General features: G+C 39.6%; 1 protein-coding gene across 3 annotated transcripts in view; it reads right to left on the reverse strand.

Moving 5' to 3' along the window:
• Positions 1-2,146: 2,146 nt before the first annotated feature.
• Positions 2,147-16,174, reverse strand: part of ZNF704 (zinc finger protein 704) — a 103,190-nt gene continuing 89,162 nt past the window's right edge. For 2 of the 3 annotated variants that reach the window (XM_051612543.1, XM_051612542.1), the window contains 2 exons: positions 15,921-16,015; positions 2,147-14,215 (listed from right to left, as the gene is read on the reverse strand). In XM_051612543.1, coding sequence (XP_051468503.1) covers positions 14,104-14,215; positions 15,921-16,015 — 207 coding nt within the window. In that variant the 3' untranslated portion in view covers positions 2,147-14,103. The remainder of the gene's footprint in view (positions 14,216-15,920; positions 16,016-16,174) is intronic. The other variant, XM_051612544.1, reaches the window with a different exon arrangement.

A 16,174-nucleotide genomic window follows, 5' to 3' on the forward strand; every position in this document is an offset into this window, starting at 1 on the left:
TATCAAATACTTTAATAGTTTGCATATAAACAAAATCTGCCTTTGTTGTTGAGTCCAGGCTTTCTTTAAAATAAAGCAAGGATATCCTTAATACCGTTTTGTTTGTTTGTTTGGTTGGTTGGTTTTTTTTTTGGTCTTTCTTCCTGTAGGATAAACTGTAAGAAACACACCTCATTCATGGACCAGACTGGGCTGATGTATATGACAGCAACAACCCAAAATGCAAGTAAGAATCTTGCATGCAATGCCTTTTTCCTTCATTTAATTACACCAGCTACAAGAACAAGATATCAATTTCTCACCTTTTCTACTCCTTTCCAACAGATGGTACACTAAAAACAAGGTCTCATCCTTTGTCTCTTACACACCCCAGCCCTGAAATCCAGTCAGTGATCAGGGTGAAGGATTGAGTGGTTTCAGCAATAGATCAGGAGCCAGGAGACCAACAACCCCCAGGGAGCTGACCATGCCTCCTACGTGGTGTGCTTGCAGAGCACCCTGGAGAACTGATGGCAAGAACAAATGGGGCTGGTAGGGTGGCTGAAAAGGCTCTCCCGAGGGGGAGGACCACGGCTGAATGCTCAATTTGTAGTGGCCTCCTCCTTGGCATAACTTGTTTGTTGCTGCAAACTGCTACTGACCCTGTGTGGGAGAGCAGCTGCTGGTCCCACTCTGCTGCCTGAGTGTGCAAGATGCTGAGCAAAAGTGCAAGAGGTGCCAGAGCCAGAGCAGCAGCAGCTCTGGCTGAGCGAGCACAGGTACCATGTCCCTCTGCTTTGCCACACTGGGCATGGGAGTCCAACCTGGTCCCCCAGAGCATGCCAGGTCCCTGCCTCAGCCACAGCCTGCCAGCCCCTCTGCTCCTGAGGCCCTGCTGCTCAGCGCTCCTCCATCCGGCGCTAGGGGAGAGCAGAAACAAGGGACAACTATATGCTAGAGGAGACGGAAGCTCCTTCAGCTCCTGACGTTTGGGGGTTGCTAACCTGGGGGAAAAGGTGGAATTGATTCAAGACACAGTATGCAGCTGTCTGCAAATGCATAGTTGTACATATACATTCATTTACAAGGATCAAGGGAAGGTTGTTTGCTATGCACTTTAACCACCATCTGCTTTCAACAAAAACGTGACCTGACAAACCTACAGGAGACCAGCTCAGCTCACAGCTTGTGAGTTAATGGTCACTGGATGGCATTTCCCAAGTAAGGAGTGAGCTTCTTTACCTTCTTGCCTTTTTTATTTAAATAATTTTAAGTCATTTTTCATTCTAAGACTTGTTTCTGTAATAATGTAATAATGTTTTGAGAGGTTCCCATTCAACCGTGGTCACCTGAGCATCAGTGCACCCTGCTCTGAGGTTTATTAACAAGTAGAAACCCCGTAAGACAAATAAGCAAATCAACAGAAATTTGGTTTGAACCGAGGCAAGTGAGCTAGATTAAAATGCAATACTTTAAAAATGCTGAAATTCTAGTTCAGTAGCAAGTAGTGCTTTTTTTTATTTTCCTTTTTTTTTGGCAGTAGCTGAGCTAGTATTTAGAAAATTCTGCAAGTAATTATGTGAGTTTGCTCATTTTTATTTCAGTTAATGCTTTGAAACCTAGCTTCTTCCCACGAGGAAAGTCTATTGTCCTGAGCATCCCTGAATGTTTAACAGTAATGTACCTGGGCTTAAAGACAAGGAGAAAACCTTGGCTGAAATGATCTATTTTAATCTTGTTTTCAATTTGTGCTTTTTCTGAAGAAAATTGCTTTTTCACTTGCAATACTTACTGAAGCACAGTGATTTGCTACTCAATGTAACTTTAACAAAGATTACCACTTCTTATTAATCAAGCTGTTCTATAAATATTTAATTCAGCAGTGAATTGCCTTTGTTCATGACACTTCAGCTTCATGTTTCTTCATGTTCTTAATTTGTACTTGAGGAAAAAAGTGGGTAATGTGCTCATGAGATGACTTGGGTTCTTCCTTGCAATTTTTATTCAACCGTATCTATCAAAATTGCACAAAAGCCCTTTTTTAAGTTAGAAAAGTTCTAAGAATCACATAATCAGGATTCACAAGCAGAGTAAGTTTATCAAAGCATATTTTGCAACCTAGGTGAAGAAACACTGCCTATATCTGGTGAATTGATCATTCGCTGGGAAATGGAAACACAGAAAATATTTTATTTGATACAAACAATGAATATTAGAAGTGCAAGAGGATGAGATTTGCTCATTCTAAAACCCAGTGACTGGAAAAAAACCTATTCATTACCTGAATTACTTGAATAACTTGAGAAAACACACCTCAATTTTTAGAAAAAGTTACTCTGTCCACAGCTGGCTTAGTACATTAAAAAAACTCAGGATCTGGTGCTTATCAAATTAGGAATTCAGGAGTCTGCCTTTAAAGTTTCAAGTGCAAGCACAAACTTCTTAGTATTTTAACTCAATTCTTGTCATAGACTTTGAGGCATTAAAGTATACATGCTGATTTAATAAATTTTTAAAATTTAATTAAAAGATGGGAAATGTTTGGAGATGACTTGTGCTGAGAATGACTCCCTCCATAGCTGATGTTTATTGGAAGTGCTCTTGGTTCAGCAGGCAGAATCAACTCAGAGGCAGAACAGGGATTTTAATACTTTTTTCATATAAAGTAATAGCAAAACCCCTAGAGGAATTTTGGAGAGCCCAAGTCTGTAAGTTTTTGATAACACCACTAAAATATTTGCAATGGCAATAGATTGCAGAGGCCTTTTGATAAGTTATGGCCAAGGTCCTCTGAATTCTGGAGTTCTCCCCAGCTGCCGGTGCTACAGGGAGACAGTGAGAGTTTAACAACGGTGGCATTTTGTTGTTCTGTCATTTTTTTTTAATCTTAAGACAAAGAAAAGAAAAGAAAAAAACCTGCTGCTTCTAACAAGAAACAGTGTTTTGCTACGTGCAAGACACTGGCAGTGGAAGTAACATGTCTAAACGTGCTGTGCTGGCCCACAGGCTGCCCCCAGAGGGCGGAATGAAATCAGATTGCTAAGGAGTATCGTCTACACGCAGAAGTCTTCTCTTTTAAGCTTTCCTTCAAACATATGTAAAAATACAGAAACCAGTCAGGCAACAGAACTGTCACGGTGCTGCCTGACAGACCACCACCTTGCAGGAGGCCCGTCACTGCTCTTGCTCCTCAGCCAAACACAAATTGAGTTTTCAGAGACACTGTGCTTAGTGCAGAGGTTTTAAACTTTATCTTTTCACAACTGCAAGACCTGAGCAGTGCTGTACAGCACTCGTGCATCTCTGTGCTAGGATGTACAGGTAACATGTCTTTGCTTTCTCTTCAGCACAAGTATCATGGTGCTCGCCAACAACAAGCACACAGCTTGCATGCCACTGGCAGTGAGTGCACTTGCTGAGCTCCAGGGCCTCCTGTTAGCCCCTGAAAGGACACAATAGCTTCACAGCACACAGGAATACCTGGATCCTGCAAATCTTTTGTAGAGAAATCTGAAGCTCGATTAAAAATGGCAAGATGATACATTTGCAACTCCAGGTGAGACTGTACTCAGGCTATTGGAGCAGCAGTTAGCTTTTACTTTTACCTATGGATGTAGAATAGAAAAAGCAGGAAGTCTCTTAAGAGGAAAGGGGGACTCTGGGAGATGGTTGACAAAGCACTTCCATAGGGATTTCCTGCCATGGTGTCAAAGAATTCAGAGCTGTGCATGGTTTATGCAGACATGAGCCCATCAGCCTGAAAGAGGGAAGCCCAGGAAGAAGTCACACTGGGAAGAAAGCAATAGCTTCACCATCTGGCTCTCTCCTCTCTTTACTGCTCTGTGCTTTCTTTTCCAGTCACTGCAGAGTTTCACTTTTTCTAGATGTGATTTGGAATAAAGAGTTAGACAAAGTAAAAGTAAAAAAGGTCTTTATTTTTCAATATGCTCCACAAGATTTGAAGGGATTCTGTGCTGGGGTAGGGTAGCTGTTCTTTAAAGCATTGAAACTAGCATTTAAAAATTCTTAAGCTAAACTCCACACAATAGTATTAGGGCTGTAAGTTTAACACCAAAACCAGAGGGAAGATGAATTCTTTGTTAACTCATTTAGGAACAAGAGTATTGTCTTTAGGACACTAGTTCCCAAAATTAGAGGAGATGAAAGCAGGAAAAAACCAATGGCAATACCATTGTCAGCCTGGAAGTGGGTCTGTAAGAAGAGTTTGGAGAGCTGCTGTTTAAAGCAGGAAAAGACATAGTCCCATATGGCTTTTGGTGGTGTCTTATACCTGCATGAGTTCAGCCCCTCCAGAGACAAGGGGTTTCTCAGACTGCCCACTACACAGCACTGCGTTAGTGTAGAGAAAATGTATCTACTTGGCAATTAAGTTACATTTATTTAAACTTTTCTGTGAGCTCTTTTCATTTTAACCCAGCTTGTTAATAGTTTTATACTTCTTTAAACTAGATTAAGCTAACTTTCTTAAGACCCATATCAATTAAACTAATGCAGGTTTTGCAGATAAGCAAATCCAGTGTCTAGAACTTTGCCTCCTGCTTCTCCATATTCAATGTAAAACCATAATATCCATTCATGTACTGAATTTACCAAATGTTAAATAATTTCAGAAGCTCTGATGTATCTCAAGGTGTCATTAAAAATGTCTCTGACCTAATAATTTATTAGCTGTATTTTACGGAACTTGCATTTTTATAAAAACATCATATTTCATGTTTAATTTCTAGTCAAATTGGATTAACAAAGCTTTTATCATTTTGTATATCAAAAATACATGGCCCAACAAGTGAAAAAAGACATAAAGTGCAATGCAGAGCAAATTAAAGCTCAGTCATTTTACACTGAGTGAAAAAGGAAATGCCCTGGTTCTAAAAAAAAATATTAAAATGTTTTTTTAAAAAATAACTTAAATTTACTTTATATTCTCCAAAACAATACTTTATTGGAAACAAAGGAAGAACAATATAGGTGGGCAGATATTTCCCTTTTGTGACTGAAGGGAGACAAAAGGATGCACGGACCTAACTGCAGTCTTGTGCAAGGAGAATACATTAGAAATCCGTATTTGTAAAAACTGGGCAATTGGGCTTTTGTTTTCCTACAGCTGCTTAACTTGTGCTGAATTCGCCCTCTTCTATGATGGAAATATTTTTCTTGTATGAAATAATATGACCAGCAGATGATAAGAAAACATAGTTGCTTTCTTCACAGAGTTTAAAGATCCTAGTGCAACTGAAGCTGAGAGTTACCTTCCTTCAGTTGCCTCATGAGCCTTTACCTCCTCCCCAGCACTCCCATCAGCACTACTGTGCTGATGCCATGATAGAGAGAGGCTGAAAAACTGCCCTTGCAAAGCCGCCGAGGATCCTTCCTCGTTGCTGCCATCTCTGGGTAAGAAGTATACCCTGGTTTTTACACAACAAATGCAGCACTTCCCATTCTGAGAAACCTCCTTCTCACCGGGCTTAACAGCTCTTGCATCTGTCACTAAGTGACACATCCAAGGTACTGCCACCTCAGTATTAAAAGAAACTGAGCCAACATCTTCCAGGAGCCCTGCATATGTGACTAGGTACATACCCAGCCCTCTCACAAAGCCAAACTGCAAAATTATCTTCTCAAGCACTCAGAACAGAAGCTTCACAATTTCACACTCCCAATTACAGTGGAAACAGTCACACAGAGGAAAATCCAAGTGCCTTCACTCAACAACTGCTACCTGTGTGAGCAGTCCTAGTCAGAGCACATATTCATGGGAATAATGGCAACTCTCCTGAGAAAACCTGCAGTGCTTCAAGGGCTCAGTTAGTTACCATCCTACCTGCATTTTGCTCTTCATTGTGTGACAAGGCTTTTTATCAAGCTTGTAATAGAAAAACAAAACAGAAAAAAACTTGTGTAACTGACTCCTTAAAACTAGTTTCCTCCTGCTGGGATCCAATGGTAAGCAATTTGTTTCAGGTCTTACCTGACTGGCTCCAGCCTCTTTTTACTTAATCTTGCTAAATTTGAGTTTGTCCTTTGGCCCTCTGCTAGAGGTCAGCTAGAGGAAACAACCCAACAGCCTTCTATTCAACAGATGTGATTATTTCTGCCTTTGAGCATAAAACAATACCAGTAAGAGAGATGGGAAAATGATGGGTGTCATTATTTAAGAGGAAAAAAAAAAGAAGTATAAAAATAGATACACCATACTTGGCAACCTGTGTTCTGCTGACCCCACAGTGCAGATGAAGAGAAGAAATACATGAGCAGAGCTTTTAGTTTGATTGTTCACACCCTTTTCATAACTGAACAATAAACCCTCAATGTAATGTTTTCCTATATAACCTTCTGCTTGCATGATCTCTTGATAAAAGGAGGAGCTGATCATGTAGCTTATCTCCTTTGGACTGTGCAGTATGATGAAGAAATCTCTCCATTTTAAAAGTTATTTTCAAAATAATACTATTTCAAGCCAAGTACTGGTAATCTAGGAATGTCTTCACAATCAGAACACAAACAAAACCCAACAATACAATGCAAGAGACAAAGCAAACACTGAACACTGAAGTAGGAATTTTCATGACATCATGGGAAATTTCCAACTAAGCTATCTGTGTAATCAAGGACAATGTATTTTTTTCTTTCAGTAATCCAGAATTTGTATGGCTTGGTAAAGGTGTTTTAGGTTACTTCTGCCACGTAAAACAACCAGTATTTGATATATTCTATGTAATTTACAATTCCCTCTCTCCTCCTTCTGGTTCATAGAAAATCCCAAATCCTGTTTCATAATGTATAATAAACGGTTATAAAATTATACCAACATTATTATTTCAGAGAGGTAATAAGATCCTAGTGCTATAAAAGTCAGCTTTAAAAGAGTGCACATTTTGCTGTGATGTACAAACACACACCACTTGTTTCCATAATTTAGCCCTTTGTAAGTATTGCAGCTTGTTAATAAGGCTACTTTCTATTTTCTTTTAACACTAAAAATTACACATAGACAACATTGTGGCTTTAAAGCACAGTATTCCTAAAGTTTTTAGGTAAACTGACTTACTTCCTTGCATACTCAGAGCTCCTATGCCTCCAGTTGCCTGGAGGAGTGTTGAGCATACAGGGGATATAGATGGAATTACAGAAAATTATGTAACGTAACCTGCTGGTCATGTATTTTGTTTCTGATGTGCTCAAGTTCCTCTGAGCTCAATGGAAAACAGACACCTTTTACAAACCTAAGCAATGATTTCACAAGTGGAAATGTACAGCCAAACTTGTCTTCTTTCTCACTTGCCCTTTGCAATGCAAAGGGAAAAAAAAAAAAAAGAGAACTATCTGAAGTTATCTGGTCTTCTAAATACAAGATAATTTGCATAAAATCTGAACAAGATGGATTGTCTTACAAAGTGCATATTTCAAAGCAAGCTGAAAGAGTTTCTGCTCTTGTCAAGGCCTAATGTCAGAAGGGCATATAAAGCTGTCCCTCACTCTAGAAACATGGAGAGACAACAAACTCTGCACGTGAGGTTAAACACAAGTATGTGTTTAACTTGGATCTGAGCTTACATTTTGTTGTTGGAATACCAGTATTTCTACCTTCGTGCAGCCTTACCTGCTAATTTACAGATGACACGTGCCCCTTCCTTGAAACATTTGTTGGCATCACTCTAAGAATTAATTACTACAGTTAATTACTGATACTAAAAGTTCCGATGCCAGGTGCTATTTACACTTCTAGGTCCTAATACTGAAGATTCTTATTTTTATTCACTTCAGTACAAATATGTGGGCATTTGAAGAACTGAGGCCCTGGACACAGGAAAAAGAGATTGTAGAAAAAAATATTATGAACAAGAAATAATTGCTGCACATATAAAAAATGGAGAATTTGTATATGTGTTCCTTCAAAATACTAGCTAACACGGTTCAGTAAAACCCTGGGTTGACAGAAGCTGATACCTTTGCAGATATGGAAAAAAAACAAATGTGGTGACACATTTTCTTTTAATTTCATGTAGAATTAGCACTCTGCAAAGTGGACTCCTCAACACCTCCAGGACATCATGCTAACATACTATGACTTTGCTAGCTGTAGCAATTTGCTACATAGTAACCTAATTAGAGACCAAGTATGCTTTGACCAAGCCACTGTATCAACAAGAAGCCTGAAAAGATCCTAAAAAGATTAAAGCAAATTTATAGATTTATATAACAAATAGATTATGGTTCAAGCTCATTTTCTGTATTTTTTTTATCATCTAAGGTGTTGGGTTTTTTCCTATTTGGAACTTCTTAAATTATAACACTAAGTAAGGCCATGTTCACAAATCAGTGCTTCCTTCTAATTTAATAATTCAAGTAGTGACGTATTGCTCTTCAAATTTTGCCCTCAAACAGAAAAAAAAATCAATTTCGTCGCCATCTTCTATTCAAATAAACCTGCATCCTGCCTATACAGCCCCCTTATGTTCCCTCAGGAAATCTGTATTACTCTCCAAGGCAGTTTTTTACAAACATTTTATTAGCTTTTGTTTATCTGACCATTACATATCATAAACTAATGCTGCAGGGTATAACACACTAAGGAGTCCAAAGTAAAACCAGATTTTTTAAAGAGTGTTGGCAAATGGCAACATTCAAACATTTTAAAATGCTTGAGCCCATCTTTAGCACTGAATTACATCAAGAATTCAAATTTAACCTTAAAACCCTATCTTGTCAGTATAATATTATGTATATGTCCAAGTAACAGGAAAGCTGAAACAGCATTTCTATGGCTAAATTAATTTCCCTCAAGGGTTTATTAGAGATCTCACATTCAGATTAAGACATGGAAGGAAAAAAAATTATTGGTGCTAAGATGTGTTAAAAGCAGAACACTGGCTTGTTACTAAATTTATCCATTCCCTTACATTTCATCAGCTGACTGGCCAAATGAATTCCTGCTGAGAGTATGAGCAAGCACAGGAGCAAACCATATTTTATGTTCCTTGGTGCCATCAGAAACAGACTGGTTTCTGTTTTCAGGGTCTTTCTGGGTTGCTATTAAAAATGGTCTGTGTGAAGTACAAAGCACATGATTAGTGTTTTTTGTCTTGAGGAATGAACTCAAAAATCTGCAAGTAGAAGATACACATCTTTAATTTTGCATTTGGAAGTGGGAGTGTGGCCAGTGCAAAAGCACTGCTGTCTAAGACAGAAAAAACAGCTCAAGGGGGCACTATCAACTACAGGTGTACCTGGCTCTTTCCTGCAATCTTGAAGCTTTTTGAGCTTCACACAGATACAGACAAGGGCTTCTTACACCTGGCAGATACAGAATGTATTTAAACCCTCGGCTTGATTAATTTTTGCTCTTTACTTACTTTCTAGCTATTTTGCTGAAGGTGCCATAAAACTCTCCTGAACTTACAGTAGAACAAAAATCTATGCTCTGATGCTTTGCAACAACCCACGGTTGGGTTACCAGAAAAAATCCTGACAGACACAGATTAAATCCCATACTCCAAAGAGGACTCAGTTTCAGTGCTACCACCTTCAGGAAGATTGAATAAAGTGAAAATGTAGGACCAAGATTAGACTTTACAAACATTTCCTTATCAAAATATTTCTAAGAAAAGGTGCAGCACAACTTTTTGCAACAGATGACTGATGTTTGAACCAACAGAAACAAGCCTCACTGGCAACCTCTTATGTCTCTGCACATGGCCCGCAAGCTTCTGATTTCATGTCCCGTTTCTGAGATGGTTTCAAAGTATTTACAGGCAGGGGAAGAAAGAAATCATTTTGTATTGCCACACTTAAGAGTGGTTGTCCTGAATTCCCAGCAGGGCCCTTATAACTGGTCCCAGACTATAGCAAGAAACAGAAAATCATCCCAACTCACTGGATGAGAATGAGTGAAAAAAAAAAAAGTCAGTGACAAGGACATCTGGGATATTGCATGGACCTGGAATCTGTTCTTACATGCAGGTTCTACAAGTACTTTTGGCTAAAGCCTTGCCTCCTGTTGTGTTGCCTGCCCTAGTCATCACCTTAAAAGAAGGAAGGGGAGAAGGGATAAAGAAAGTGATGCCAGTGATGATGAAAGGGTGCAAAGAATCCGTAGATCATTAGATGGCTAACATTCAAACCAGGCTAATGACGTGGAAGAAGTAATTCAACAGACAGGCATTCTGCTCAGCTTATTCACACAAGCAGGTCTGGTTTACATGGCAAAAGATACCTGCTCTATGAAAACTGGTATTGGTTAAAAAGTGGAAACTTGCAAATTGGAATGGAAGAGTTTTTGCTCACTTTGCATCTTGAGTATCCTGTTACATTTGTGCAAGGCACTAGAGAATCAGGCACATTGTTTTGGGTGGAAACCATTTTACGACTAAGATGATCTAAGTCTGTAATGTCCAATATCTTCACATGGGAGCAGCTGGAGCACAGTCACATTCTAAAAATTGCTATTAATACTTCCCACTTCTAAAATTATCTCCCTTTCCAGACGCTTTGAGAGATGGGGCAAACAGGGAAGTGGGAAATAGCTTTGTCAGAGCAAGATAACTGCTGAAGAAAAATATGTGGGTTCTCTACAGTTATCTCCATGCTGATCCTGATGTTGTTAATTTCTCTTACCAGCATTGGTACTAGTTATTGGTGAAACCAAGTAAAACAGATCCTTCCATTTTTGTATCTCAGAAGGAAGTTCCGTTTCTTAACAGAAATGATCCCACCTCCAAATCTCTGCAGCACACAGAGACTGCATGATGCCTCCAGCTGTTCTTTGACTGCTCCAGGAGGTCAGAGACAATGACCAAAACTAGGGGAAATGACATGTAATGACAACGAGAAATGACCACAGAATCCAGGCTAGCTCTTCCTTGGGAAAACAAAGAAATCCAACTCTTTCAGAGAGGCCAGATGATTCAGATGTTAGAAGTATAGCAATGCAGCTCTGAAACAAGAGGCTGAAAAATGGAAGAGGTTATTCCAGATTACAGTTGGTACTGCCAGCACCAGAAAGGCTTTGCTGACATTTCTGTTCTTGCTGGGGGTGTCAGGAGGGCGAAGGGGATCTCAGAGGGCCCTGAAATGCTCTTGACATGAAATAATCTGAGTCCCAGGCACAAAGCGACTGATTATGCAGGTCCAGATGGCCGTGCCCTCTTGCTATCCCTGGCCGTGGTTGAGACCCCGTAACTCGAGGAGTCCTACCTTTGAATCAAAATGCCACAGCTGTAAGATGCAAAACTGATTTAATGTAAAACTGCTGATTAAAGGCTGTGTAAATATGCTGGTAATTTAGCTTTGTCCTGGCAGGATTTATCAAGTATCTTCTGTCCTCTGTTTTGTTAACAACCGATTTTCTATCCTGTTTTGATGATTTCTGGCTTTTGGGCCTGTATGTAGCCCATACCACATTTATACCAGAGGGCTGTCTGGTCTAGCAACAAAATCATTCTTCCATGCAGAAATTTATAAAATCTTATTACAATAATTCATAAAGTGCCCTTGGGAAAGGTGCTCACAATGCCATGACATTATAGAAACAATATACAATCTGATACATTATTTTCAAAAAGTCCTCCAAAGCAAAAAGGGAAACTATAAAAGGGAGGGAACAACAAATATACAGGCAGATGCTGTCAGTTTAACAATAGTCAAATGAATTATGGAACTCTTTAGTCTTGGAGTAAAAATGGGGGGAGAGGGGGACAAACTGGTGGGAGTATCTTGGAAAAGTCCAAAATTTGCTAATTTCTATCAAAGTAAATACACCATCAGCAAGCTCAGTGTTCGAAGATGAAATTCCTATGAATTACTATGAAGTATTTTACCAAGGAAACTGAAAAAACACAACATGCAAAGAAAATCCATGACCCACATTTTAATAAGAGGAAAGAAGGTAATACAGTGGCTGTGTATATCCACTGATCTTCAGTGTCTTGGGTTTTGTATTTATAAAAAACAATCTTTCTCCTCCCTGTTGAGCCCAGATTTGTTTTATATACATATATAAAACTATGTAATATATAATTTTATATATATATATATAAATACTGATACACACATGTATGTGTGCATATTGCAGGGTTCTACTAGATTTCAGAGTATTATTTTTTTTTTCTTTTAAATGACTTAGAAAACACAATTGGACAAAAAAATCAAGCAATTGTGTGCATGCAAGCGTATCTTGCCACTTGTGCATGTAAATTACACATTTGTAAACTGCAGAAATAGCATGCTCAAATTAGGCATCTGATTGCCCAATTAAGTTGTTCCAAAGTAAATCAGATGATAACCTTCAGTAGCTCCTATTAGAAATGTTATTTCTCAGTACTACTTCACCACATTCATCGTGTATATTCCAAACAGCTGCATTGTTATTTTGTGCTTTTACACAGGCATAAGCAGCAATGCACGCTTAATAAAGCTATCAAATGGACTTTGGACTCCCATTTTAGAAAGCTGTTTAGATATTTAAGAGTCCCCTGATTTCAGGGAGAATGAGCCAGCTTAGACAATTCAAATAAAAAAATCTGGTCTAATTTGAAATGGCACCAAAAAAATAAAATCCAGGAATTTGTGGGCCTCTGTGCCTCTATTAATAGGAAAAATTTGCTTTTTTGCCTTGGATTTTTTTTATAAGGTGTCTTGTTTTCTTTAAGCAGGCAAGTGTTGTTTAACCACACATATTCATAACTGAATAAATCCTTAATTATTTTTGCATTGAAATAATGGTTAATTTATGGTAATTCAATACAGGTTAAGACAGAACACCAGCTTGCCACATTCCAGTGTATACTTTCTAATGGACAGAGAAACTAAAGCACCCAAATCTATCTGAGTACTGCAAGCAGAGAAACTTGTTAATTCACACATTAAAATTAGTGAAGAGATGGACTTTTACCATAAACATGTTGCTCCTTTGCTGTTGAACCTCTTTTTTTCTGAGATGATGTAGAAAGGGAGTATTTTCTTTTCTCTAACAACTTTTTGCATCAAATAAACCTTAGCAACTTTAAGGGGTGGGGAGGGGGGAAGCTGAGCAAACCATTATCTTAACAACAATCTCTCAAATACAAGAAAAGGAAGCAAGAGCAGAACTGCTGGGCTGGATTGTGTCCCTGAATAGCTTTTATATATAATTCTAGTGGCTGCATTTACCAGTTCTTTACAGGCCTCCTGCAGCAACAGACATGCTGGTCCAACTGCTCATCCTCCCTCAGGAATGGGAGAGCAGTAAGAAAAGCTACAGGACTCCCATTATATTCTTACGGATTTCAACCAAGCATCACTGGGTTTCTTTCCTCAACTTCTTGTGACTATCTCTGCTGGTGAAGTTCCTTTGCTGCTTTTCCTTCTCTAGAGGATCAAAATCCAATTTGGTACTTAAATTACTTTGTTCCACTCCATTGGTCTGTGCCTGGTTTAAAAATCTTCCAGGAGCACTGCTTGTCCTCCTTGCAAGTTCAGACTTTGCTTTTCTCCTATAAACAATCAAACAAAAATCTCAACTCCTCCCCACATCCCCTTTCCAAAAATATAATCATGATCATTTGTATCAGGAGAATTATTTAGCAGTCTCCAGTCTTAGTACAGCTTTTGATCAGAAAACTGTAGCTTATACAACTCTGAAGTGTTTATTAGAAAGCTTTCAAAAAGAGATCTTCGTTTCAGGAAAAAAATTGTTCAGTTTAGCAAATACAGACATTCACAGCACAGAGACTGAAATAGTTAAAAATGATCCTAAGGAGCAAGTAGCTCACAGAGTTAGCAAAATATTTAACTTTTTCTTTCTTTTACAGAAAAACACTGATAGCTGCTCTGGTTTCCATACTTAGTAAGACAGAACTTTGTTGTATGTTCTTGGTTTTGCCTTTTTTTTTCTTTTTTTTCTTTTTTTTCTCTATTGCTCCACACAGGTTTTGATTAGTGCTTCTCCTTGGCTACAAGTGCTTCAGTTTGAAATACAAAGCTCTTTTAAAAAAAGAACCCCAAAAAACCAAAACCCCCGACACCACATCACTGAAGGGAAAATGGGAAGTGATACAGTGCAGCTGCAGCAATCTGGTTCTGCTGTTGTCCTCCCCCATCCCCAAATCCTCTGCATAATTTCAATCTTTAGTCGATGAACCTTTGGCAGGCCTTCTTCCATCGGCAGGCAGTGCACCACATATCTCTGTTCTCCATCCCATAGACCTTCCGACACTTTTTCCCCTCCCCTCTAGGCTTCCTGTCAAAGAGAAAGGGAAGTTTGTTAATGAGACGCTTTCGTAGCTTTGCTTTACCACCCTAAGATCAGGACAGCAATCTCAAGGGAGCACAGAAGGCAGAGAACCCTCTGGTGTTTCAAAGGCATGAGGGTTGTTTTCGAGTCAACTGGACAGACGTTCAGCCACGCCTCCACAGCTGAGGGAGCAGTCCTTCTCCTCACCTGGCTTCTACAGCCTCTGCAGCACCTGCTCCTCTGCTCTGGGGATGATCCCAGGAACATACAGCCCTGACTTTAGCCAGCAACTAAATCCGGTGTAGGTAAGTGGTACTTCAGCCACCTTAACTGCCAACCCACAAGAGACACCACAACACAGCCCAGGTCACCCCAGGCAGAGAGTCCTCTTTGCTGTGGAGCTGCGGTACAAATACTTTGCATAGCTCTGAGCAGCAGACCTCAACTACCAGCAGGCAGCAGCTATACAAGAGGGGAAAAGCCACCAGCCCCTGAGCTCACCAGTCCTTCCTGTATGGTTTGCTCTGAGCTCCTTGACTGAAGAACAACAAAGTGCCTGAGAACAAGTTTTAACCCTTGCTCTCCTTTGCAGCACGTTCACGTGTGCTCCTTCTCTGCCGTCCGCAAAGTCAGCAAGGCAGGAAGTATCTGCTTCATTGTCACGTTTTCCATTTTATAACCACACTCAAAAGTTCACAAGTTTAGAAAATGATCAAAGTAACTGTTAAAATGGAACTTTTTTACTCAATGCATAGCAAGCCAGCAAACCTGAGGAGCAGTGCTACAGCTGTGCCATCTCTCCTGGTGTCTTTAAATCAAGCAACACTAACAGATTTAATACCTGTATTACACGCTGCATGGCACACACAGGAATTGCCTCATGATTCCTCTCTTGCACACCAATGCATTTTTTAATTATTGATCATTCATTTATGGACACAATGCATGAAATGGGAAGATCCTAAGTTTGGTTTGTAGCACATCCAATGATCAGAGAGTCACAAAAAAAATTAAAAACATTATATCATCCTTTTGTCTCATTGTAGGGTACAGTCACCTTGAGGACTGTGAGAAACAAGCAGTTTCTTTACTGTGAGAAACTTAAGTGTCACAGTTTGATTTTTTCGCATAACTTTTTTAACACTTCTAAACACAGACTCTGGTCAACCATCAGTTAGCTTTAATGGAAGTGACTGTATGTAGCTTACCTCCAGGAAGACAAGGCATGAAAAGCTCTGCTTTGATCTAATGTATTGTCAGATACAGTTTCCTATCATTCAATCGAAGCCAAACACGATACTGACTGAATGGTGACAAACACATGTGGCAGCCCAGCCTTTCAGGGAAGAAAGCAGTCCAGGATGCTTCAGCTGGAGCAGTGAATCTGGGCTGCATTGCTTTACAGGGCCATTTGGATCTGCATCTGAACTGCAGACATGCCTGGCAGAAGGCCTGCAGTTTTGCTTCACAGTTTGCCTTTTCATTTTGCAACAACTCACTTCTCCCCCAGCCTTCACCTTTGATGGTGATGAAAAGCAAAATAGGTCCAGAACACTTGCTCTCAAGCATTCTAGTAAGAAACAGCCTGACAACTGCAATCACGGTTGGTGGTGTGGTTTTTCTGTTTCTTTGGCCACTGACATCTTATTTACTAAATGCCCTCCAGGTTCTGAGGCTGCTGGCCTGTCAGCAGGAGTTAATGGTCCCATACCTCAAGCCAAATGCTACTCTAGGCGGTGATGAAAGAACTGTGTGGGACTGTTTCTGCTCTCCACTCCCTGCAGGACGATTATGAGTTGGTGAGACCTGTCAATACAGACAAAAAAGCTGCTTATGAAGAACATACACATATGGATGCAGCATAAACACTTTTCCCAGAAAATGCAATTCATGATGCAGAGTGGCAAGAATATCCAGGAAAGGTTATTATATAGCACACAAATATAAGTAAGTTGTGGTTCTACT

Source organism: Apus apus, chromosome 2 (genome assembly GCF_020740795.1).
Source record: "Apus apus isolate bApuApu2 chromosome 2, bApuApu2.pri.cur, whole genome shotgun sequence".
NCBI classification, from domain to species: domain Eukaryota; kingdom Metazoa; phylum Chordata; class Aves; order Apodiformes; family Apodidae; genus Apus; species Apus apus.